Source organism: Zosterops lateralis, assembly GCF_965231275.1.
Source record: "Zosterops lateralis genome assembly, chromosome: Z".
Classification (NCBI taxonomy): domain Eukaryota; kingdom Metazoa; phylum Chordata; class Aves; order Passeriformes; family Zosteropidae; genus Zosterops; species Zosterops lateralis.
Window position 1 is genome coordinate 63,830,620 of NC_139800.1, and position 27,592 is coordinate 63,858,211.

Below are 27,592 nucleotides of genomic sequence, written 5' to 3' on the forward strand. Positions count from 1 at the left end.
TATTATTAGCAGGCAAAGCAGAGAAATTTGGCAGAAGCCTTAACCAAAATACCATAAGGTTGTCCTTGACAGAAGCTGAATAGAAGAAACCAGTTATCCAATGAGAAATTATTAGTACTGAGGATTTTTTAAAAGTAAGAAAGCTAGGACAGATAGCAGGAATGAGAGGGGGTTTTTCATTATTTTATTTTATATTCTCATATTGCTTATAGTTCTAAGTGGAGCATAAGATTATAACTAAATAATAACTTGACAATTACAAACGATGAATATACCCCAAACCAGGATAGCTCTGGACATAAAGAGCAATTTGACACACTCTGACAAGCTTTTAAGTTATTAAACATAGTATTGCACCTGTCCCCCTCCCCTTCTCTATCAGCACAGAAAAATTCCTTACTTCTTCACATTCTTTATGAGTACATTTTCATATACTGCTAAAAAGCTTTGATAATACAGCATGGCCCATACAGCACAAACCCTGCTGCAGCAAACAAAAGTGTCTCTGGTTATCAAACCTTGCCAAATGGCACAAACTGCTGTACCACGTCCTTCTTGCATGTTGGTGACACCAGTATTTTTGAATATACACTCATTATGAATATAGCCCCTTATAATATGTAGTGCCCTATGCTTATGACTAACGAATACACAGTGGTAACAAGAATAATGAGACTGGCAAAATTTGAGCAATATTAGAGATGTATTGCCCTTAGAAGAGAAAAATGTCTGACATGAAAATAAGTGACAACAAACAACACTGTCCACAATTACCTATAGGATTACCTATTAGTCAAGAATGACTTTTTGGGAGTGTGATGAAACAAAAGGTTCATGTGAATCTTCTATCTGGAGCATAAATATATCCCATGCACAGACACGTTAGCACTTACCTCGGAATTACGGAGAAGCATGGTGTATTGCTAAGAACTGCATGTGTTAGAGAGTTAACTCATATATAAAGGATCTTTGGCCTCTATTATCCACTGTGTTGATGGCAATATTTTAAAGGCAAAAATTCCTGTGAACAAATAATCATGGTCAAAGTAAGAGTAAGGACATAGAGGAGAGAAGTACTCGCAGCTCACAAAAACGAAGTCCATGTAAGAAAAAAACCTAAACGCATAGCTTTTTTGTTAGTCTCCCTTAAACATGATTGAGAAATTAAATTTTGGAGTTATTTATATGCGAATTAGCCATTATGGAAAGAGTCCCCTCTATTGAGCTAAAGATACCTTGAGGTCTGATAAACAGCTTGTTTCACATCTTATATTTTTGCTGGTTTTCTGATGAAAGGGTTAGGTTTCTTCATGTTTCTCTCTAGACCTCAGCAACAAACAGAAGAACACAACTGAACTCAATGTACTTAAACATTCTTTCAAACATTAATGATTTTATTCTACCTAAAAACAAAAAAGAAAGATGCCACTAAAAAGAAGACCAGCTGTATGTGAAATTATCTTGAGAGCCTAAACCTTACACACAGCAGAGCAGGATATGGGTATTCCTCACAATAGGTTTCTTCAGTCTGCACTGTGTAATTGCACTCCTATTCAGAGAGGTTTATGTTATCTTAACAAAATTATATCTAAAGGAAAAATGTCCATGCATTCACTGATACAAAATAGATCATGTCTGATAATATGTCATTATCTCAAGAACTACCTGGTCTGTGTCCTTTTCTTTATGTGATGTAGTAGCCACCACTAGCAAAGGTAGCCACTTCCAGCTAAGACAGCCCTTCTAAAATGTTCAATGTTTTATCTTTCATTTTTTCCTGCCTCTGAGAATATATTCTTTATAGCTAATCTCCACTGGCTTTTTTATTGCTAGAAATTGGGCTGTTTAATTATATGGCTTTATGGACACCAGAAGACCACTTCTTAAACTTTTTATCCAAATGAATATTTTTTTATGAGATCGGTTTATTGCACATGCTATTTATTTTTTTTTTCCTGTTTATACTTTACTGACAGAAAAACCTATATTGAGGTACTAAGCCTGTGCAACACAAATATAAGTTCCTACATAAGTAATTTTATTATGGAGTATATTTACAGCAACAGAACATGGCAAAAATTCATTTCATATAAGGAGATTATAAAAATAATAGACTTTGACAGACCAGGCACACATGAAGAAAGAGATATATATCCTCTCTGTCTCACCAAACATGCCTGCCCAGGTCAAGGCCACAGAGGTTTCATTGCCTACTTCCTTAGCAAACAAGCCACTGCCTGTGAGAAGAGTGGGGTCAGTCAGTTTGATGCAGATTTTTGTGGGGGTTTATGGCATTCATGCAGTTGGAAAGCATCTGCAAAGAAGAGATTCACAGTTCATTAGGCATTCTTTCACAAAGAATGAAGACCTGTATGGGAGAAGCCACCTGTGTATTAAAATGATGGACTTCTAGATTCCAAAACTTTCCATCACCACCAAATCTAGCAGAGTCTAATATCTTTCACTATTAAATCTGGTATTCAGAATTGTCCAAACTGGCACTGCTTTGTCAATAACAGAGACAACTTCTGAACACTCTATGGCCTATACAAAATTTTCAATCCCATTTACTAAGATTTTTTAAACAAAATATTTTTGAGAAAGTTTTGCAGTTGTCACAAGCATTAATTTTGATGGTTCCAGATAACCATTCAGACAAATATCTTCTGTGAATATCTTCTGTGAACGTTTATATGCTCTGTACAGAAGCTTTTCATTGGAATCTTGTCTACTCCCTCAGGACTGCTTACATGGCATTGCAGCTTTAACTTCCAAAATCACGGTTTTGTCTGAAAGACTCACTTTAACTCTTTTATACTGAAAGAAAATGCATCTCTAAACTAATTTTTGTGTTGAATGGTTCATGGAATAAATTATTTTGAAGATGAGACTAATAACAGTGGTATTCAGCCAGCAAAATGTAAAAGAAATGTGGGGACAGAAAAAAGAGCACATCAGTTTAGAGAATCCAGAAATAAGTTAAATATTTAAAACTAAAAATTTTGCTGTATAAATAAGACATTGCATAATTAAACAAAAATAATCTGTTAACTTTTTTGTCATTGTGCTCTCCGTAAGAAATGTTGAGTCTTTAAAGTACTGATGCACAAACCTGTGAATGTGTGTGACAATGAACTACAATCACCTGGTAAAATCCACAATGGCAATGTCAAATCTCATTCACAAGAATCACATGGAGGCAGAGGTACTCCAAGGAAGAAGGATTTTGTCACCCAAAAGCATCACAAACTTTAAAAAACAAAGCTTGAAAAAGAAATCAGAAATAAAATACATAAAATAAATCAAGAATCTTACTGAGGAGGGAGAATATATTTTTTATGTCAAGAGGAAAGTTGTATTGTCAATACGGGCTTGATGCAGAAAACCACACTGAACCTTTTGCAGAGATAGAAATAAAATGCCTCATATTATTTAATAGACAGCAAAATATGGTCAATTACGAAATTTTAGCATTTGCAAGAATGCATTTTTAGTTATAACGTCTGAAAGCAAAAGTAAATTAAACATTCCATCCCCATGATATTTTTAAACCATCACCTAAAAAGTCCAGGTCCTAAGATCCTAAGATTTATGGTTCTCCATTATATATATATAATTCCAGGAAGAGTAGAGGTCAGCATATACATATGAAGAATTTAAATTTGAGAAAAAAAATTACACTTGGCATAATGAACAGATTCAGAGAATTCATATTTAATATTAAACTTAAAAGTCAAAAAGGCTGAAATGCTGGCAAACATCAGTAACATTGACAGTGACACTCCACAGCTGGCAAAGGAGAAGAAGCTGTTTGTGAACCTGTGCAGCAAGGTAGTGCAAGTAGTTCATTTGACTTATATGTTATTTTATTATACTTTCTCCTTTCTTCCCAATACTTATTAAATAGATGCAAAAAAGAGCAGAATCACCCACAGACAACTTACTAATGTGCAGGATGTTGTTTGGCTTGATCAGCTCAATCTTTGATGCACTCGTAAATGTGGATTTCAAGAACATTTTGACCATCTGTCTGTGAAACTTGTTTCTGCTGCTATGACATTTGTGACAAATGGGTCTTATTTCCTCTTTGTGGTAAATATATTTTTCCTTTGCCATAATGCAATGCAATCACTTCCTCAACAACAACAGCAAAAAAAAGATGTATATATAGATGACAAAAATAGTCTGTCAAAAGAGTACCCACAGAAGGACTTATATAAAGGAAATGTTTCTAGCCTCTAGTTGATTGCACAACAATACTTAACTTGTCTTGCCTGTCATAAATTATATGCAGAGCTACAGTAAAAATTGGTTATTTTTTTATTTCTTACTCTTCATGGTAATCTCTGCTAGAAACACGCCTGTGAATGCCTAGAAGACCAACAAAAAAGCATAAATGTTACCTGGAGATCCTGGTGGACAACAAGCTGTCCATGAGCCAGCAGTGTGCCCTTGTGGCCAAAAGGGCCAATATTGTCCTGAGGTGCATTAGCAAGAGCTCTCCCAGCAGCTCCAGGGACCTGATCCTGCCCCTCTCTGGGCCCTGGTGAGGCACATCTGGAGTGCAGCTGTGTCCAGCTCTGGGCTCCTCAGTACAGCCAGGACACGGAGCTCCTGGAATGGGTCCAGGAGAGGGGGACAAAGATGATCAAGGGACCAGAGCATCTCTCCTGGGAGGGAAGGCTGAGGGCAATGGGCTTCCTCAGCCTCAAGAAGGGAGAACTGAGAGGGGCCTTATCAGTGTCTATAAGTACCTGAAGGGAGGATGCCAAGAGGATGGAACCAGGCTCTTCTCAGTTGTGCTGAGCAGTAGCACAAGAGGCAATGGGCAGAAACTAATGCACAGAAAATTCCACCTGGATAGGAAAAACTTCTTTACTGCATGGGCAACCATGCGCTGGATTAGATTGCCCAGAGAGGCTGTAGTGGAGTCTCCCTCACTGGAGGAAGACTAAGAACTGTTTGGATGCAATCCTGTGCCATATGCTCTGGCATGACCTTGCTTGGTCAGGGAGATTGGACCAGAGGACTCATTGTGGTCCTTTCCAACCAGAACTGTTCTTGTGATTCTGTGGTCCAGTGATTCTATGGTGATGCTGAGTTTTATATTCACGCTTTCCTGGAATTCGTTTTCCTGATTTCTTGCTATAAGATTCCCATACTGTTTTATTTTTCTTGTGATTTACAGAAGACAAAACAAACTTACTCCACACTGCACAGTGGCAGCTAGAGCCTACGTTACTTGCCTTTGTTCTGGTGCAGAAATCACCTGGAGGGGGTATTGTTTCCTGACGTACATTTATTTGTTGTAGTCAACTGAAAAACAAAGTAGGAATTGGATATACCTGGATGACACCTGACTGTTCTGCCTTTGGCAGAAGAATAGAATTGAGAACAGAATCCTTTCTGCATTTTCATATTTGTTTTGTGTTAGAGAGTGGAAAAGTGAAGTCTGAAACATTATTGAACTTGTTCACTCACAATGTGGAATATGAAGGGATATGTGCCTTCACATACCTCCTGAAAGAGATGTCTCAGGTGCTGTGTTTACCTCCATAGACAGTTCATGTGAGGCAGGACAATCCTTCTGCCCTATTCTGTCACAGCTTATAAAGGCTGTGGATTTTTCTTTAATCATATCTTTGCACATAACCTCTCATTCCTGTGTGTTTCAGCCATTACAGATTCACCGTGATATGAATTCTTTGCAATTTTTTGCTACCTCTGCTGAAGGAGCTATGGTTTACAGTTTATCTGAACGTCTTTGCTGTGCAAAAATATTTCCCAAATTATCCTCCATAAGACTTATCTCTCTCAATATTACTACGTATCTATAGATTTATTCAGGAAAATGAAAATCAGTACTTAATCAATACTTAGCTGTTTTAAACAAGACACACAGGAGGGCATTGGTTTTTTGACCGAATAAAAGATTCTGAAATGAAAATTTCCTTTGATGACTTTGGAGCTTACCTTTTCTGCACACTTATAACTAATGTTTAAATAGGGCTTTTTGAACAAGCATCACATTTTGTCATATTTTTTGTGAGAGAATAGATGGTCTATGTAGGTCAGATTTCATGATTCAGCAATGTTGATTTAAAAGCAGAAATCAAAATACTGATTCCCAAGAAGTTACAATACTAGTTGTTAATTAATTTTGGAAAGTTTTTTCTCCTGAATTTTCCCATGCACTATTTCAGATGGCCTAATAATTTTCTTATTTCTTTTAGATAGCCACAGAATAGCAAACATGTACCACCGGCATCGCTTGAAACATCATATCAGCAGACTTCTGGCACTTCCACAAATTCCCGGTTGATCTGGAGCTATTAGCAGCCTTAATTCTGTCAACTTTTATGGGATTAAGAAGGAAGGATTTATTCTTTCCTAAGGCAATTATTCACACACTTGGTGGGAATTATCTTATGTTGTTCTGACCTCTACTGGAGAGAAGACAAAGACACATGTTGTTGTTGTTGTTGATGTTGATGTTGATGTTGATGTTGTTGTTGTTGTTGTTGTTGTTGTTGTTGTTGTTGTTATTATTTTAATGAGGGAAGTGGAAGGGAAAGAGAAAAAAACACTTTTCATTTCACTGTAAGCTCTAAAACTGTTATGCATGCAGGTAATAGACTAATACATATCTGATGGCCCATATCAGCGTGAAACTAAAGGTTAGATACTCACACACCTAGATGCCCACTTATTAGTAGCTTCTAGTTACATTGGAACAGCTTTGCAGTGGGAGCCTCACAGACAGAAAAAAAGTCTAAGCTACCTCAAAATGTTCATATGTAGCTCAGGACATGAAATTTCACAATGTAAAATGTGAAAAAAAGTAATGTCTAGGCAAATTTCTTTTTTTAGTAAGTTAAATTCAAATTAAATTCAGTAATTATTAAAGTGAGGACACAAAATGTCCTTCTGCAGTCAATGAACGTAAATGCTGGATTATGATCTCTTCATCTCTATTTTTAAGCGATAGAGTGAATAGGGTAGAAGCTAAACTAAAAGTGATGTCCACAGTTAGCAAGGAAGAAAGGAGAAGAGCAAGGTTTCAGGAGAAAGAGAAAGACAAGGAAGAACTGAGGAACAATTTCATCAAGTTTATATACTAACAAGAAAAAAGTGATATATTTGTCTTTCTTCAGTTAAAGCTGGTGAACTACTGCTTCCTAGTGACAAACTGTTTCCTAGTTCAAACACTCTGGAATATAAAAATACAGAAAGCATTTTACCAACCAAATTTAATTGGGCTGAGAGGTACCTTCAAATAAAGAGACAAGGTAAAAGTGGGATTCAAAGAGTTAATGAGTGCCTTTTACAAAGCGTTAAAGTCCTGTCAGGGATACCATATAATCTTTAAAAGTAAACATAGCCAGCCTGGGTTCACTCAGGTAAAGGCCTAAATAGCCATACATATAACTATTGACATTCTGGTGGTATTCTGCAAAATTACTTATGGAACTGATTTTAGGACACTGAGATAAATCCATACATTAAGTAAGCAAATATCATTTTAGCCTCTGACTTAATTAAGAGCAAAAGGAAGGGTACTGGGACTTCTTTCATCTATACATAAGCAGAGGAATGAAATGATGGACCCACAAGTGAAAGAAGTACAGTCAGAAAAAGACTGTGTGGCTGATCTGAGCTTTCAACTGCACTGGTTAAACACAGAGTCTCTCCTCCTGTCTCAGCCATGGCATGACCATCCCAGCGCAGTGCCTCTAGTGTAATATGCATGCCTAATACACAGGGATTGACAATTTTACAGAAAGGGCATGGATATGTTTCATGAACTGAGAGGATATGCAGTGATGCTGTACTTTTTCTATCCCAGATATAAAGGACAGCATAAAGGAACATCAGCCGCAGGTCTGGAAAAGGGTCTGACAAGCCTCTCAAGCAAGCAGATGGGATGGCAGCTCAGGAAAAAAAACCAGATTCTGCTTTTGTTATATCGGACCTGGACATGGGACATAGCTGGACCAACCTGTCACCAGGGAAGTGGAACTACAGCCACCACCAAAATGCTGCACAGAAAAGGGAAGGAAAAACACTTCCCTCTTCTCCTCAGTATCTGTCTGCTCTTCAATGATTACGTTGCAACCTTCAATGGAAGCATTACTAAAAGCCTGATTAAAAGGGACCAATCCACAGACCAAGCCAAGGTTAGAGACAGCACCATACTGACAATATTTTTATCTCTGCTGAAAGAATCTGCAGGAGACAGCCCAGAGATTTAAGTCCTCCTTGATTTGAGACATTTAGAAGATGTTTAGAAGATGGGCGCCCACAGGTTGTTGATCAGAATTCCCAGTGTCCTCAGCATCCTCATGTGGAGGGAATGGCTAGGGTAGAGTGGAAGGTGCCTAAAGATTTTTTGCTTTTTATATATATATTTTATATATTTGTAGTTTTGTAAATTTTATATATATATATAGCTGTACAGTTTTTAACACTTTCTTATGCTTTAGAATAGTAGGTTACCCTTTCTCACACATTTATGTTGCCTCCTTAAAATTCTGTTTAGTCTTACTTTCAGGAAAAGAATTTCTAACAAGGACACCCACTTTTGCACCGGCATTTTGGAGACATAACAAAATATGGGTTGAGGAACCCCTTGGAGCCTCTCCAATAGGGAAGGTCCAAGGGTGGGTTACCAGGACAACCAGTCTTCTATTGGATGTACCTGTTATATATACTGATTAATTAAACTCAGTAAAAGTGTGGAAACCCGATACTGTGCATGCACATATAGCTGTATTTTGTGCCCCTGAAAGCTTTCATTAAATGACTTCTCATTATATTACCACTTTAATATTGTTTGGAAAGTTTTTCTTTTGATTTCAGGTGACAGGGAGCTTCCAGGACAATGCGCCTTAATCACAGGTTTTTCATTGGCCTGGGAGGTAATACTGAAGCAGAAGAGGAGACCAGATTTTAGCACATAATATGCTTTGGAAATTAGCACATCAGCTATTGAAAGACAGATAGATAGATAAATAGATAGATAAATAGATTTACTTCTAGTCTGTCTGGTGATGAAAGCAGCATCATATTACACAGGCAGATGGTGGGCACTAAAATTTTCTGAAAGCTGTTATTTATAATAAGTTGTCACCGTGCCCCAAAGTATCTCACTTCCAATACATGTTGTGCCACTTCCCTCTGTTTCTGGAAACGATAGAATATTCATTTTCCACTGTGCAGCAAAGTTCATTTGAGGATAGGAAACACCAAGTGCCAAGAAGATTATTTTGGCAGAAAATATTAGAGAGCACAGCTTACAAACAGAGAATGCCCATCTGTTTGGAGCACACAAGAGCAGCAGTGGCACAGACAGAACTGTCAGTCTGCTTTTACATGGTAGGACTGAGAGTAAGAAACTACTTGTTAAAAAAAACCCAGCAAACCCTTCTCTGCTTTTAATCTAGTTGTAGCTGGAACATAGCTGATTTATGGTCCTTCAGCATCATTGTTGTGTGTGGTCATCAGAGATACTGGAGGATGCCAGAATGGTGCAATACATTGGCAACCAGAACATGCCTTTAAAACTGTAGAAGACATTTTAGAGTTTTTCAATCCTAGTAATTTGCATGTTAAGGACTTTAAAAACACACTTGCATGTCTCAAAACACTCTCAAGGCCACAGAAGAAATGTGTCATAAGATAGACCACCACAGGAGGAATTTGAGATAAAAAATTACAACAAGGAGGTACTAATTCCAGCCCTGGGAAGGTGGGAACTGGTTATAACATTATGGCTAACATATTTGGACAAAAATTCCCCATGTGGCAGACTATGGGGAAGGAAGTGACTGCTCGTATCACACAAAGTTACAAGAACAGCATCTGCTACTACCCTACAGATACCCGAAACTTGGAATGTATAAATGTGGTATCCCCAGAAGAACAGTCATTGGATCCCCACCACTGAGAAGACCAGTGTGAAAAAGTGGGATGCCCTTGCATCCATGGGTGGTGACTATCTTCAGCTTGATCTCTCTTTTTCTTTCTCTCCCCATCTCCAGCCCTATCACCTCTCTTCTATATTTTTTTTGTCTCTACCTCACATTTAGTATTAAATAAAAACCATATTCTCAGCTTATTCTGTGATTCTGTGATCCTGTCATATTATTTATTTTAACATATGATCTTGTTTGCACTTTAATTCAGGCAGAATCACTAATCAGATTATAACAACCAGGTTTCCAGGTTTACTAGCTTTTGGGGGAAATATCCTCAGTGTTTTAAATATGATTCCTTTAAACAAGTGTGTGTAATTTGCAGACTTTCTAAAATTATCTTTTATCCAAAATATCTGGACCCATGGCTCTATCTGCAGAATATTTCTTGGGTAATTTAATTTTAAAAGTCTTGAAATATCACATTTACTTTCAGCTAGCATGAAATTAATCCTGTGTTAATTTCAATGAAATTTTGCCATATATTTTCATGCTGTAAGATGAAAATTGTTTCAGATTGTTATTTTATATAAGTTATGGTTTAGATTAAGATCATCTTTCCAGATGTTATTGGTGTTTTGCTCAAAAAATGGCCTTCATACTTTGAAAACTTATGAACTTATTTTAGAAGATTTTGTTTCCTATAATTATTTCCAGGTCTATAAAATAACTTATTTTTTTATTTATGTTTAAAAATTCAAGACTCATTCCCTATCAGTGATGCAACTTAATTCTCCCAATATTCTGTTTGCCACTTCCCTCTCTTTTAGATAGCTCATTTCATGAAAATATTTTTTTAGCTTGTGGATCAATCACTTGAGATTACTATGTGTACCGTTTTATAGTCAGAATAAAATTGGTACTGATTGAAAACTATTGGCTGTAAGAATTATGGAAATTAAAGATTTCCAATATAACTGTTATAATACAAATGATGCAATATTTTGATACAACTGGTTATAAATATTGTTAACAGAAAATTTAAAAATGCTTTTTTTTTCTTATCTATTTCCAAGAAAGAGATGGAAAAAATGTTCTTGATCTATTTTTTTTGAAGTTATTCACAGTGGATTAAAAATGTGAAATATTAAAAGCTCTTCAAAACTGTGGAGAGCTGGCAAGGACACAGACAAAGGAGTCAAATGGTAAGTGATGAACATTATTTACTGAACATATAATTAGCTGTGTATGATACCAATGTACACATATAATGATGGATCAAACTGAAAAATCAACCACAAGTATTGGAAATTCTCTTCCCTTTTGCAACTTCCAAACTAAATCACCAATATTTTTTGAAAATCTGTGATAGTAAGAGCAGAGACTATAACGTAAAAAAGCACAAAACATTTCAACAAAAAGTCTATGACTAAAACAAGCCTCGAAGTCTGTTATACTGTTTTTTTATTATTATTAATTAACACGCCAACAGATGTGATTCACAATTTTCTATGACTATGCACTGCAACTGAGATGTTATATCTCAAAAGAAAGCAAAATATTCTGATGTCATATAGTAGTTTATTTCTTTAAATTTTCATACTAAGCAAAATAAAATAGTCAGACCTTTGAAGTGCAGATCAGTACATTCAGCTGTTCCCCAAACACACAGGGAGATTATCTTTATTCCTACCTGAATTATCATTAATTCCAAATACCTTTCAGCTTTTTACACTAATCTAAAACCTTCTAATAATGTAGGTACAAGCAAATACTTCACAGAGAATGTTTACACCCAAATATGATACTGGTAGTGCTTTTGCATCCTAACATTTGCAACACTTCCTTGTTGTACTGAAATCAAAGAATCACAAAATAGAGTGATGAAGTACCTTTACTTTTATGTACCAAAGACTAAAAATAAATATCTCATTTTCAATCACAGTATCCTGATGAATAACACCTAGCTTTGCTACTGATATTCATATTGACTATTACATGCTGATCTCTGCATATACACGTATTTTATGAGAATACATTGATTGTTGAAAATCAGCATACAGATCTAACAGAAAGCTCCCCAGAGCAATTCAAGTTGGTGGATTCTTTGCTGTGTCTCTCTTCCATTCACAATGTAAAGCAATCTCACAGAATGAAATACTAAACCCATTAACAATGAGAAAGCCTTTAACATCCACAGAAAATTTTCACTCCTGACAGAACAAGGAATCCTTATTAAGGTCTATACATGTGATGTAAATATCTCTCTACATTTTAGGGAAACAGACTGCATTAAAAGTACTTTACAACTCTAATTTACTCCAAGATGTCTTGAAAAACTCAACAAGCTATAAAATATATTTAAACTCAGTTTCTTCACCTTTTCTATAAAAAAATCATCATTTTTCTGAGGAATACCCAGAGTTACCTTATTATAAAATGCTAAGAAACAATTAACTAAAATTTCTGTGTAAATCAATATTTCAGGATAGATCAAGCCCAGATTGTAGGAAGAGGGTTTTTTGGGTTTTTTTTTTTTGAAAGCATGAAAACATTACCACAGTTGGTCCTGTGCTTAGCTTCAGTAAGACAAGTGACAATCTTTTGTATCTGGGCTAGAGACATAGATGCAGTTAAAAAGTTAATCCTGTTACAAAATTTACAAATTAATAAACAGTTTGAACTACTGTACTTTTTCCATGAGTGTGAAGTCCATAGATGAGGAGAAAGATGAAACAACTTACACTGCACTTATCTGTGCTTCCTATAACTTAAAATAAAAGACTCAGAGCACTCCAGTTGCAGATATGTCTAGTGGACACTCATGAAAGCAGTACAACAGTCAAGTAAAACATAAAGTGAACTTTGCTTTGCTTAATCTTACCAAGCTCTGGCAACTGGTTTAAAGACTGCTTGAGCTGGGAGTTTTATCTGGATCACTGTGGTTTAATTAGGTGGAGGTTGTTTTGTGATGTCACAGACTTGCCTTATACTAGGATTTGGTTAAGATTTTTCTGTTATACAAAATTAATGTCTGTTACACAGAAGGCCCTCAATTGAATTACATTTATGTTTTGGAAGACAGTAAGTTGATTAATTTTGTTGTTATTAAGGTTTAGAATAATTATTAAGATCAGTGTTCTGAAAAAGGAAATAAGATCAGAACAAAAAAAGTCAACCTATCTGTTTGGGTTAGGTAACATCAGCTTGCCTCTGGGCTTACATCCATCCTGTGTTTCCACAGAAAAATATCAGAAAAATAGCCTCTTCCACCCTGGACTGTATAGAGACCAATACAATTATCCAGTCATAAATTCACAGAGAAGATTGCGCAGTACATATTCTTATGCAATGTTAAGTGTCTCTATACCACTAGGGAATTAAGGAGAAATTAATCAGCAGTTGTCTTACCTCCATTCCCCAAATATGTTTTCCTGCACAGGAGATATTCCTTTACCACTCTGATTCTTTAAATTTATTTCTGGTCTTTAATAATGTGATAAAACTAGTAATAGCTGAAAGTGGTAGTGTAATAGAACTTAAATTTTCTCCATAGTTACAGGTTTTCTTTTTCCTTTTTAACACTTTTACAGAGACTTTACATGGAACCATGCAGCTTTCCCTAGTTTTGATCTTAGTCTCCCCATGTAAAATGTGAAATCTTTGGCTAAGCATTTGTGACCTTCAGAGGACAAGACATATGCAGGGTTTAACTGGTTCTCATAAACTTTATACACGTCTGTGTTTCCAGTGTAATGCTCTTCTAAGAAAAAGGAAAAGACACTAGGAACAAAATTTCAAGCTTTTAAGAAAAGTCAACTGAATACAAATTGTTTTCCACTCTTCTAACAAGTATCCCCAATAAAAATCTGTAATTTTAGCAATTCATTGATACAGACAACACGTTTTCACAATGCCTTCAAATGCAAGAAGACATATGCCATGTTCTCTTCTGAAGCTCCCATGCTGCAAAAAAACTGAAGCACATGAGTTACTTCCATGCACATGAAGATTTACAACAAACATAGCAAGGTTCTTCTCTTACAGCAGTGTCCTTGGGTTTAGGATAATGCTTCCGTCCTTCAGTAGTATTATACTACTCTTAAGGCTCTTTATCTGTACATGGGAGGGCCCCTGGGCATTCCTGGCTGCATCCCTGGAGGGCATGGATTTCCAGGTGGATAGCCTGGCATCCCAGGCCTCCTGGGCCCCGGTGGCCTTGTCACAGCTATGGATGGTGGAGGAAGGTTTCCTCCTCGGCCCTGTGGAGGATAGTGGCCATTCAGGACAGGGCCAGGATGCTGAGGTGTTTGAGAGGAGTTGGCTTCTTGTGGCTGACCTTTGTTATTTGATCCATTGCCATCCTGTCCTTTCTTGTTGTCTGAAATGTGTTTGGAGGACAGAATTAATAAATGATCATGCAAGTTCAAAGCTCCCTGACAGGGAAACCCAGCAGCTGCCTGACTATCCTAGAGTGCAGTGGAAAGTCTGGGCCTCCCCTGCCCAAACCTGGAGTAATGCACCTTCATGATCTTTGTGCTATATTTTCCATCCACTTTTTTTCTGCAAGGCTCCCATGGGAACAAGTGGGCAGTTTCTGAAGATGCCCTTAGATATGGTCTATCAATGCTGATGAAGGCAGTAATTACATATGGCTCTTACGAAGATAGTCATCTCTCACTTGGGCTTCCTCCCTAGGCTTGAGGCAGTTTAGTGGCTGCAGGGCATATGTGCATGATGAGGGAAATAAAACAGCCAGCAAAATCCTTCAGGACACCCATCTGCCCCAGCCAGGCTTTCTGATAAGAGTTGTTTACTGTGTTCTCACTACACCTTCTCCAGGTGAACCTGGCACAGGTGACAAATACATTCCTGTGTAGTTCTAGGTCAACAAAATGCAGTGGAAAGGTAGAAGATTTAGACTTTGGTATGTGATAGGTAGGAAGGATCACTAACACTTAGATTAGGCTTTAATTGCTTTTTTTTCAGCAGGATTCTGACTTCAGTTCAGGATTCTGATTTCAGTTCATTATAGTTCAGCTTTTCACTTTGGTGCTGCCAGGTATGGAATAATGTTGCCATATTTCTTAAACAAGCAAAAGAAAGGAGTGCAAACTGGAGACTAGGCTAATACTTGTGATTCAGTATTGTGAAGATATTTTGGGAGATTATAGGAGAGGAAGAAGTCAAGGCAGTGAGGAAGACTAGGATCACGCGTACATGAATTCCTCATTGTGAGATATTTAAAACAAATATTACCTTTGTTTGGAGTGGATTCATCTTGCTTGTCTTCTTTAGGTTTTGACGGTGGTGGGTCTGTCTCAAATGGATTTTCGTCTTGTCCATTTGCTTTTTGTGCCTTTTGTTTATTTCTTCTTTTATTTTCTTCCGCTTGCTAATGATCGGGAGAGAGAAAGCATCTTTCAGATACCCGAACAATTTCTCCAATATTTAGTTAAATGAAAAAATATCAATAATTCTCTATTCTTACACTTTGTAACTTCTTTTTAAGTTCCAAGTTGGCTTCCTTGTAGGATTTGGATGTTGCATTGAGATAATAAAGGCTCAGGCTAAATTTAAAAAATAGTAGTTTCTTGTTAGACAATGATTTAAGTAAAAAGACTCAAAACATTTCTTTAGCAACCATTACAGTTGTGATAAGGCCTGTATTGTTTTCTCGTTTGTTATGCTTAACCAGTACTAATATTATGACAATGAACAATATGCTTCCTTACATTATGGAGAAGACACTCTTATTTCAGGGGAGAAAAATGAAAGAAATTATTCTATCTATTAATATTCTACATTCAGTCCTGCAGTATTTAAGAAAGATGTTTCATTAAGTAGCACTTAACTGTGAAGTGTCTTCTATAGAATAACTTATAAAAGTTAATTAAGTCATATGACACCTTAAAAATTAGTAAACCATACTATGAAAGCTTCTGAACAAATATAGTAAGCAATCTGAAATACTTCCAGGAAAACAACCAAAATAATTTATTCCTTTTGTTTTTTCAATTATTACTTCCTTCTTCTACTAAGAAAAATAAGAATATTTAGCTTTTTTGTGTATGGAATTACTATTGTAACAACTCTATGAAATTAGTAGATTTCATTATCCTGATTTAATAAGAAAAAATCTGCTATGGGGTCTTTAATTGACCTCATGAGCAGTAATATTTTAATTAATTAAGCAGTAATATTTTAATTAATCAGCATATGTTGTTTCCTCTGCTTTGCCTGATTTTGCCTTGCATTTTTCCTCTTTCTTTTTTTTCTTCTATTTATTTTTAGAGTCCTTTTCCTTTATAGCTAAGGGTAAAAATAGAATATGGTATTAAGTGGACCTTAGCAAAATTTCATCTCAATATTTCATATTGCTTATATAAAATCCTCTTGTAATTTCTATTGTGTTCTGTAATCTTTTCTATATTTACTTGCAGTTCTGTAATGGGAAGTTAAATCCCAGATTATCTCTGTATAGAATTAACTTTTAGTTCTTCAGTATGCTAAGTAATCCAATACAATAACCCAGTTAAGCAGGTTAAAATGCCTTGATAAAACAACATTCAATAGAATATATAAGAGTAAATATTCCAGGGGCATTTTTCTTTACCAGTTACTGAGTCACTCAAAAAACCTCTACTAACACTACTTCACAAAGTCTCCAAAACCCTGTCTCACACCCCTGTCTCAACAATACATACAGTCTTCATCAATTAAAGGCACTGGAGATCATATTCACTGAAAGTTACTGAGAATAACTCTGCTCCATGGTGTTCATGTTTCTACTGAACTTGCTAAGGATTTATGATGTGCTGTTCTGCATGCTGGACAAGCTGATCGAAGTCACAGCACTACAGACTCCCTATGTGCCTTTTGCATTTTAGTGGTTTTCTATCTCTTGTGGCAGGAACACTTTTTAAAAGCATAACTAAACCAAAAACAAAGCCATTGAACACTGAAAAAAGAGATATTAATCTTTCTGCAAACACACATTAAGTATGCTCATATATTTCTTAGATATTCAGGCAATGATTCAGAGTGAAAGAAACTTAGCAGACCTTAGATACAGCAAGCATTGAGTTAATATTCTATACGTACACCATCAGCAATATAAAGGGTAGGATAAGTCCAGGGTTAGAGGCATAACCAAATACCTTCCCAAACCAGGAAGGAAAGTCGTGCTCCAGAGTTTCTGATATGACTTCAAACATTCTAGTCTTCCCACTATTAAACAAAAAAGTTGACAATATATCACATACAAATATGGCAACTATGAATATATAAGCTAATCACATCACATTAAACCTGGGAAAAGGATAATAAATGGTATGTTAACATTATTTAAACTTTACACTCTGAAGGGAATATTGTCTAAAGTAATATTTATGTATTCTAAGAGGGGGAAAAAGACATCAAAATTCTTACTGTATGCTAATAGATTTTGCCAGGTTACCATCCAAATTATCCCTCAGTGAATCAGTGTATGAGTTGTGAACCCCATACCATCAACCAACAAATGAAGTGTTATTTGTGCTCTATGAAGATATGGAGAAAAAAAATCAAATCTTGTTTTTTGTGCTTGATAAGCAAAGAGTGGTCTGCTTGCAATTGTTTTTTGTTCAGCCCAATTCTCCTCTCTCTTCAGTGTGTACCAATGCTACATAAGTCAGTGGCTGTGTTTCAGGATATTTTTGTTATTTCAGCAATCTAGTTACCTTCATGTGTAATTGTTCCAACTAATTTAGAAAGTTAATTCTATTTTCATTCAGAAGTGTATCAATAGATGTTCTGAAAAATTATTTCTGTTTATTTTTCCTTTCTCTGTCCCTTGGGGCACAAAAGTTTGTTGTTTTTAACCTGGACAAGACTGGCAAAATGGGTCTCTGTGTATCAATTCTAATTAGTAGTTTTACTTAGTTGTAGGAATTGTCACCAAATTGCCACTGGATTGTCCAGTCATTGAAGTTTCCTGTCACTGCTTTTCAGTTCTGGTAAAGAGTTTCTTTCAAATGCATCTTTTTCTTAATTCATACTTAATGTTTACACCCTTTCAAGTAATATAAAAATTTTGCAGGTAGAATTCTTCAGGCTTGTTCTTACCCTTTACTTGCCCTACCCACTCACAGTAGATGAGAAATTCCATCCTCTGCTCTCATGCTCTCCAGTATGCACAAAGATTTTTCTTCTGCAATAATGCTAATTCAGTCCTGTCTTCCCTACTCCTGGCAGGTCTCTGTTGAATTGTGTATGTTGCTTTAATGAGTGGACTAAAATAAAAGAAAACCCCAAACCAAATCTAAACCCCAAATGATTCAAAAATTTCAAAAAGGATGGGACATTGAGTTACCAACAGGAAAATGTTTTAATTTTTTAGATGTAGAGGCATGCTCTACCAGTATTTATTCACTGTCTGTTCAACTGTAGCATTACCTATACTGAGGCTGAACGAACCTTCATCAGTTTCAAGTGCTCCCCATTAAAAATTACATTGAAGGTTTCACTTTGTGATGAGGAACCATATATCTCTGCACATGACAGAGAAAAAGTGGAAAACATTATCCTTCTCATTTTGAAGAGTAATCTCACAATTTAGTTAATACCTAATTCAATAACTGCTGCTACTCAGATCTGACTTCAAATATTTCCCTCAATATGTTTTTGCTATTACTCAAAAAAAAAAAAAAAATGTATCTCTTGTTTTTTTGTAAATTATTCTCTAACTTCAAGCAATTTTCTGTCTCATCAGAATTCTTGTCGTGTCATGTGATTCTCTCTTTCAGGTGCCTGTAACTATTGCAATGAAAATCTATGTCATTTTGCCTTTGGCTGAATTTAATATGGTGAGACTTCTGTTCCTTTACAAAGTGCACTGGGGATCATACAAATGTCATTTTGCTCACAACAGTGTCATTTAAACCTTTCATTGCAACCAGAATCTCTCTTTTACAGTTCTCCTACTCTTGCTTTGTTAATATTTTGTTCAGAAACAAAGGCTAAAGGCTCTTAAAATTTTTAATTGCTTTTCTTGTCTGTTGTCATATGATACAACTCATTATACTTGTATATCATGTTACCTGGCTGGTAAAGACAATGAAAATTATCCTAGACTTTCCAGGTACTGTGCACAGAAGGAGAAAATGTGGCAAAGTCTAAACTACCTTGAATGCAAGACCTGTTTGCAGGGCAGACATAGGTGTCAAGACCTATGGAGGCCTTGAAGATTTCAGATACAAATACAGCTTCACAGTGGTAGTACAGATACATGAAATTCTGCAAGCTGGAGAGAGTCACAGCATTCAAAGACTGAACCACAGTACATTTATCACATCCTCATGCATTATGATCTGCCCTTCCTACAGGGCATACAGACATTTCCTAAAAGCCATCTCTTTCAAGCACAGCAGATCACTGCTCTACTCCTTAAGAATTATTTTGATTCTGTGCAGCAGTAATGATAGCTTTTTTTTTTTACATTGACAAAAAAAAAGATCTTTGGTTCTACACCTCAGATAAGTCTTTCTAAAGAACTAGTCAGTTTTCCAGGATTCTAGCTTTGGGAATTATTCACCATGAGAAATACATCACAATTACACCCTTTAAACTCTTGGCATATCAGGTGCTAATGCTTATTATGGAAGCACCTTTTCATTACTGCATCATTCACTGTGATGTGTGGAGGCAGTCCATTACAATTGCAAAAGATGGAGGTAAAATGCAAAGAACCTGAAAGGACCACAGTCAAAAGATGGTGGGATGGAGACAATGGTGTACACAGCAGGCAGTGTGGAGAGAAAGAGGATGAAGAGCAGCATGGCCATGTAGAAGTTATTGGATCTGGAAGCCTTGAAGACCCGCTCCTGGGGAACATTGCAGCACATCACTGCCCAGCACTGCAGGTACATCGATGTGTGCAGGCGGAACACGTTGATTGCTGGAAGACATGGAGCATAAAAAGATCCCATCCTGGAAGAGAAGCAAATAAATAAAATAACCGATATGTTATAGGATTTCTGTCTTTCCAGGTATGTCATGCATTCCCTCTGTCAATGTGTTTTGCACACTGTGCACTCAGATATTCATATAGCAACTTTATAGGGCTTTTTAACTGATCTTTGCTCTTTTTTTAAAAACCACTGGAGGTGTATGAAGAGAATTATCTGTATAAACTTTTTGTTTCAAAGTCCTCTTTCTCTGCAAATTAAATGATGACTTGGTGAAATGTTATTCACTCTCAATTTTTCCAGGTAGCACCTTGCTTGTGTTGTGTAAAAAAATGATAGCCGTAAAACAAGGTATTACAAATTCCTACAGCTAGGTATAAACAAAATAATTTCATTCATAATTTATTATTTGTATTGATATACTAGCACTTTTAGAAAGGATATCTTTGCTTAAATGACATTTATTTTAGCTGCTGTCGCCAGGGTAATTTAGGGCTTCATGCCAACAATCTGTTTACAGATTGTGTTAAACGTGGTTTCTTCCCTGATAGATATGGTTGCATGGTTACAACACTGAAAGAGTTGGCACATTTTTATTTTTATCACACCTTGTTTCTTGTATCATGCTGACTGAAGAGCAGCAAAATTCATTTCCCTGGCCAAATGGTACAAAATACAAGGGATTGGGAACCGGCTTCTTCCTTAGTCCTTGCTCTTGTGATCAGGTGACAAGGTGACCTAGCCAAGCTGCTTTCCCCTGAGTGCCCCAGGCATTCTATTTAGAAACAGGAAATATATTTACATTAGGGTTGGAAAAACCTGATTACAGAAAAATGACAGGCTTTACACTTTACAGAAGTGGCGGCTTTTACCAGACAAAAAGCCTGATCAGCCGAGCCATAGTAATTGTAAAAAATTAGGCCTTGGCAAGAACTGAGAAGCCAACAGTGCTTGCAGAGAACAGTTCATAAGGAAGACTGAGCATCTTGCATGAGGGCTTTACATGCTGGTGTTCTTTACCAGGCATGTAAATTCAAAAAATAGAATTAAAATCTACACTTTTTCTCCTCCACATATCACATGTAAGGACTAATGCTGTGGCAGTAACATTGTTTACACATTCATGTGACTGCACAGATAAGTATAAATACATTTGCTTCGAGGTGGTTTTGCACAGGAACAAGGGGAAAGAATGCTAAGGTATACTGAAAGGCTAAATATCAAAGCACAACACTACAGCAAGCAGTCAGTGAACAAATGCATAAATTTAATCTATGCAGATTTTTACTGGTTGGTTTTACCAACACAGTGCAAAATCCTGATGTATGTGGTCCAATAATCTCAGCCTATAACTAGTTTTTAATTGTTCAAACTGATTGCAATGTACCAGAGTTCAGTATACATTGCATATACTTCCATCAAATTAAAGAAATGGGACATGATCAGAATTTCAGAAAAATCCTTCACAAATACAGAAAAATCCCACCAGCCTGCAGATACAGCATGTTTTTCCACACCTACCAGATCATTCCTTGGTTAAAGATCAGTCCCAGCACATTTCCACTAATATCAAACTCAGAATATGATGGCTGAAAGAAATGATATGGATGTTTTCATTAGGTTCACACAAAGGGTTTTAAGATGAGTTAGAGTAGACGCAAACTGTCACTTTGAACAGTAGCAGCACGCTAGCATCATGTTGCAAGGCCTCTTGTTGCATCTTATCAGTGAATCATGAAATAAATAATATAATTCAAGGTCAAAAGGACTACTTCTTGGTATTTAATATAGTTTGCAAAGTTTTTCTGAAAACCTTTCTGACATTTGTTCGGAGGTAGGTGCTAATAGAGAATTAAAAATCATTCTGGTTATTGGGTAAATTTTAAAGCAACAATTCAGAAAATTTCCATTGGAGTGGCTACTGCTTGTCAAAATATTGTGTCCTCCAGCACAGCACCAGCAGTGAAATTTAATGTGATGAATGTGATTTAATTCGTTTAATACCCAATTAAACTCTAGCACTATATTTCCCTTTTTTTCATATTTCAGATATTGCGCCTTTAAAGTTTTCCTTTTAACATAGATAGAGGTTTGATGCTGTAGTACACCACAACAACACAGAGTCCAACTTCAGAAGGCTGAAAATTAATCCTTTATTCTTGGGAAGTGTCTCCCCTTTTATATTATTCTATACAGACCAATTTGATTGGTGACAAGAAGACAAGCCTCTTCAATCACATCGGTCAGACTGGAGGGACATCAAGAAGAAGTCCCTCCTAGGGAAAATATGTAAACAAATTTGCCATTACAAAAATACATCTCTTGTTTACAGAAAATTCTCTGGGAAAGGAATTTCAGGAAACCAAACATGTCAGGCACAAGCCAGGGTTACAGAGATTGCCAATCATTTTCTTTTTGTAATATGAATATCTTATTTCTAATTTGAGTGTTTGAGTCTAAGTTTTCCTTCAAGATTCAGAACTTTAGGAACTCCATGGGGTCTCATTATCTCTTTGTTTGCTGAAGAAAGCCCTATACCATACATTCTTATTTTCAATGTAGACACATAAATATCATTAAAAAAAATTTAGTCCTTTATTTCTGAACTGTATTTTGACCCTTCATTCTGGTTTTTGAAATCTTTAATCACTTTAATCACTTTAATCACTTTTGAAATCACTTAATCACTTCTTTTATCTTAAATATTAATTTCTTATTTATTAACATTTCCAATTATAAACCTTGAATACACCAAATTTAAGCAACATTTGAAAGGCAAGAGACATTCATTTGTTGATCAAAACTTTCCGCTAAGGAATTGGTGGCTTTGAACTTTTTTCTTTATACCTGAATGTTTGTTTTAAATATATTATTTATACATTTATAAATATTATTTACACCATAGCTGGTGGTTTCATGATTCACTAAAATAATGGACAAAAAGGCCATGAATGATGCATATCTTCCAGGTAATAATTATATGGATAACTGATAGAGGGTAAGAAGGGCATCAGATGCAAAAATAACAATTACCCTATGGCTGAAACAAGACAAAGTCATTCTTCTGAAGTCTTCAATAAAGCCACAATTTTAACTTGTACTGTGCTGTGTTATTGGAATATTTTATGCTCCTACACTCTTTCTGTGTAATTTTTTGCTTATACATATATATATATGTTTACCATGAACTGGTATATTTATGTCACATGTATTTATGAATCTGCTTTCACCAGGGAAAAATTAAATAGATTACTAATATTACACTTGAAAAGCCGTTCTCTAAATAGATCAGTATAGGATAGAATATAGGAGATTTTAATAAGATCATACAGAATCAAATAATGTATGACTGTATAATATGACATAGGTGTATAATGTATTATATACAACTGTGTAATATAACATAGGTGCTAGCATTAACAGATAAAATAATTTGATATCCAAATTTTAAACAAATGAAAAGAAACTCTTCCTACATAATGTGCAAGTTAATCTCTGGAATTTTTCACCAAAGGACATTTTGATAGTAAAAAATATTTTTCTTGTAGCAAAAAGCTGAAAATAAATGGATATATATCCATGGCCACTAACCACAGAGACATGAGTATAGCTCCTTCCTAAAGAAGGTTTTCAGATTAACTATTTCCAGAAATTCAGTGATTTCCAGTTTCAACTTCCACTTCCAGCTGTTGTTTTAGGCAGTTTACTGGCCCTGAGGACCATAAATGACCAGACCATTACAGACATTCCTCTATACCACCAAATTAAAATGTCAATTATAAAATGGTTTCAGGACCCGCTACAAGCAGATGTGCTGCTGCCAATTGTTCTGCTCATGCTATATTCAAACTCCTCCATTTGATTTTGATATTGTAACAGTTATTACTTGTTTGACCACAACCTGACTAGCTGGTGGTCTTTGCCTCCATCTCTACACTAGTCCTGTTAGAGGCAGAATGTAAAACATAGAAATAATGTTGAAATTTCATGTAAGTCAGCAAGTAACAATGAGATTGCTATACCAGAAACAAAAGGTTTTTAATAGAAAACACAGAAACTTTCACTTCATTTGGAAAACTGGGATTTTCCTAGAGGCAGTTCTTGGCAACGGAAGAAATTTTTACAAATACGAAGACAAAATTTTGACCAAAGAATGTGAAAATAACAGCTATGATGACAGCTTATGCAGAGGTACCCTTGATAGCCTTAAATTGCATAACTCTTTTCTGTACTTCCCAGTAAGTACTGAAGACTCTTTAGGAGCTTCACAAGTTTTGACAACACCATCACTGCCACTTAAAAGATGAAAAATAGCATTAGATCCCTCAAAGCATAAGTAGCTGGCAAATTTAACCTGGATCAGGTCAGCGTGAGACTGGAAGTCTCAACTCCCAAGTGAGGATTTCTATGCCTGCTTATGTTACAGGCCTTACTAACTTCACATCAGCTAAACTAATTCTAATGAAATATGTATATAGTATCATTTCTAGAATGGGATCTTTCATATTTTTCTCCAGAAGAATTAGGTGCTAGAAGACCCTATCCAACCAAAGAGATTGTATTCTGTGAAATGTTGAAATAGTAAATGTGTGAAAAATGTGTGTTCTTACAAACAAAATAAAATTTTCCCTCACAAAAAAAAAGAAATTAAAGAAGTCCTGAAGTTATCAAAGTCCAAAGAAGAAAACAAATATTAAGACATAAGCAAAATGCAAAAAAAACCTAACACAATGTAGTTCAAGGATTTTGAAATTGGTGTATCTAACCAAAAGTTCACTCTGTAGTATTGAAAGGAAAATGAACTTTTTTATTTAACTGTGAAGTAATGGGTAGCAACGACATTTAAAATCAGATACTTACAAATCCATACTCCAAGTCCCAGCACCAGCAGTAATTGAAAAACCTAACAAAGACAGCTCTCAAAAAATCACCAATTAGAATTGTGATGTATGTGGTCATCATGTCAGAGACTGTCAGGCGCACAAATTCCTGTTAGAACAATATTCTCTTGTAAGAATACATTTAAGGAATTAATAGTTACAATTATAACTAAATACTGTACTGGGTCTGTAATTGTACTTATCCTGCTTCAACATTGATAAAACTCTTAACCTTTCCATATCCACTGATTCTGTAATGTGTCAGAACTACTGCTCCTCGTTTTCTAGAGGTATCCTTTGCTCTCATTTGTGTTCATATTATCAGATAAGACTTCCAGAGTATGATTAAACTAGGAAAGGTTTCCAGCCAAGATCACTGCTATAACAGAAATCTTTGACTTTGTGGAGATTAAAAAAAAAAAAAACAAAAAAAAAAAAAACAAAAAAAAAAAAAAAAAACATTCTTTCTCAAAGAATTTTAATGTACAGTGGATGTGGAGAGGAAGGAAGAAAATCCTAATGCAAATCCTCATACCTCTACTTTTATTTCAGACTTTTTGTGTTTCACCCAAGCCTGCTTTAACAGGCCTTACCTCGACAGCCTAGAAAGCTATTACTCTCCCTGATATGAATATGAATTAAGGGTAAAACAATTTCACTTATGAGCTCTTGGTATTCTTAGCTTCTTATTCAGCATGAGTGAAAAGATGTCTATCTGGTCCCTGCTGGTGATTTGTTCATTCAGAAGGACAGATTGTCAGAGTGATGGAGGAGCAGTAAAATTGATTCAATATTGAATTTGTTGTCTTGGACAAATCAACAACAATGTAGTAGCACCAAAGAGAGGGAATAGATATGTAAGAAAATTGTTTGGAAATCACTTTTTATACTAGTTGGTCAATAAGAATAAATGTTCAACTGAATCAAAGAAAATATTTGAGCAGGTTTTCCACTAAACTTTTATTGTTCTTTTGAATTACTTTGCTTAGCTAAAGACAGAGGTGCCTTCTCAAATGCATGCTGCTGTAAGAGCTGTCTTGTATACATGTCCTTTTAGAGCTACTCCTCTATTTTTTTTAAATTAGTAGATAAGCAAGGCAAAGATAGCATCATGAAGAGGAAGATAAATTAAGAGGATAGAGGAAAGGAGAGGGGAAAAAAGTCCTTTCAATTCTGTCAACTAACGGAAGAAAGAATTTCCTGTTAGACAGGATTCAAAAAAAATAATTTTTTTTAAACTTTTAGTACAAGAGAAAGTCACACATCTTTTTTTCCTTACATTTTCTCATGTATATGACACCTTTTAGCCAAAATACAGGGGCTTTAGATGTCATATCCTGTAAGAGACTGTACGACCTATTTTCAAAGATGAGCTCCAAGCAGCCACATTACCTGTCCTACCATTGTTTCCCAGCACGGCCCTCTGGGGACATCAGCAGGATCCACCTGTATTGGAGGAGCAGTTGAATTCTCTGGAATAGTACCATTGTACAGACTGGCTTCCCATATTGTCATGTTATATTTGACTATCTTTTCTTCTTCCAACTAAGTAGAAGAAAGAAATAAATTGGGGGGAAAAAAAATCAACACGATGTTTTTACCAACCCTCAAGCTTGTCTATTACAAAATTCCCACTGCTAGCTTAGCTATGGAAGTAATTTACATCACAGAAAAATAGTCTTTCTCTGATATGTCTGTGACTGGCTGGAGGTCCTCAATGCTGCCCAGCTACATGTCAAACATAGTGAAGGAAAGGAAATAGCTTGCCTTGAGGTTGATTTCATCCATTAGGGCAATAATGAAAGTGTAGAGATTGCCAAGAAAAAGAGCAAAAATTCTTCCCAGTTGCCATCTTAGAGCTATTCGAGGGTGGTAATTCTCCAGAGAACTGATTACATCAAATAAAGTTGGACAGAACATTCCTAAAAGTGACATAACCGTGTTCACCTGAGGAAGGGGGGAAAGAAGTTTACAGTGAAATGTTAGAAATAAATTATTATTATTGATTTGGGTGAAAAATATATTTCCATTACTACTTTTTATTTGGGTTTTGATTTAATAAAATCCAAAATCCATTCTGTGTATCACAAGTAGAAATCCACACGCCATCCGAGTCTGCCTATTTCCACTGACATCCTCCTCTTCATGACACACTAGACAATTGTATCTGAACTGTGTTCCGACAAAACTAGGTACTGCTGATATGGAGAGGGAGATAAAAAATTTACATCATTAATAAAGAGGAGGAGGGTCAGGGGGAAAACGTTATTTTCCACAAAGTCATCAGCAGCCCTTTATTATGGTGTGAACTTCAGGAACAGATGACAAAAAATATATTTACCATGGATTTCTCTATCACATAATTGCATGTAAACAGTATTCATCCCCTTAATGAATCTAGTGTAATGAAATTTTCTACAAAATCAGCCTAATACTTTTATGAACAATGTCATATTTTAGATATTGCTGATTGCCTTGTATGTAGGAACTGCAATTTTTTTACTGTATGTTGTACATTAGGTACTGGGATTTTTTTCTGATCAAATCCTCAGTTCATATATTAATGACGTAAAAATAAGATAATTTGATCTATAAACCAAGAAAAATGTGTGAATTTCACTCAGAAGCCAAATATATTTATACAATTAAATATTAATATCCCTTCAATCAAGAGCAATGTTTTATACTCAAAAATACGCTAATTACCTGTCAATAGGAAAAATTTTTTTAGCCAAATAATATCAATGTTGCTTTACCCATTCTCCTTTAGAGACACACCTGCTCCAGATCTTAACTCTGTCATTTTAGAAGTATATTTTTATTACAGATACAAAAGTAAAACTATGAACAT

At 35.7% G+C, this 27,592-nt stretch overlaps 1 protein-coding gene across 1 annotated transcript in view; it reads right to left on the reverse strand.

Annotated features, from left to right (window-relative positions):
• Nucleotides 1-14,026: 14,026 nt before the first annotated feature.
• TMC1 (transmembrane channel like 1) overlaps nucleotides 14,027-27,592 on the reverse strand; it is a gene marked incomplete at both ends in the record, with an annotated part of 70,463 nt that continues 56,897 nt past the window's right edge. The window contains 9 exons of the mRNA XM_083883186.1: nucleotides 14,027-14,295; nucleotides 15,174-15,309; nucleotides 15,406-15,484; nucleotides 17,019-17,144; nucleotides 19,644-19,883; nucleotides 21,383-21,450; nucleotides 24,722-24,850; nucleotides 26,134-26,286; nucleotides 26,509-26,688. Of these exons, the coding sequence (XP_083739312.1) occupies nucleotides 14,027-14,295; nucleotides 15,174-15,309; nucleotides 15,406-15,484; nucleotides 17,019-17,144; nucleotides 19,644-19,883; nucleotides 21,383-21,450; nucleotides 24,722-24,850; nucleotides 26,134-26,286; nucleotides 26,509-26,688 (1,380 nt within the window). The remainder of the gene's footprint in view (nucleotides 14,296-15,173; nucleotides 15,310-15,405; nucleotides 15,485-17,018; nucleotides 17,145-19,643; nucleotides 19,884-21,382; nucleotides 21,451-24,721; nucleotides 24,851-26,133; nucleotides 26,287-26,508; nucleotides 26,689-27,592) is intronic.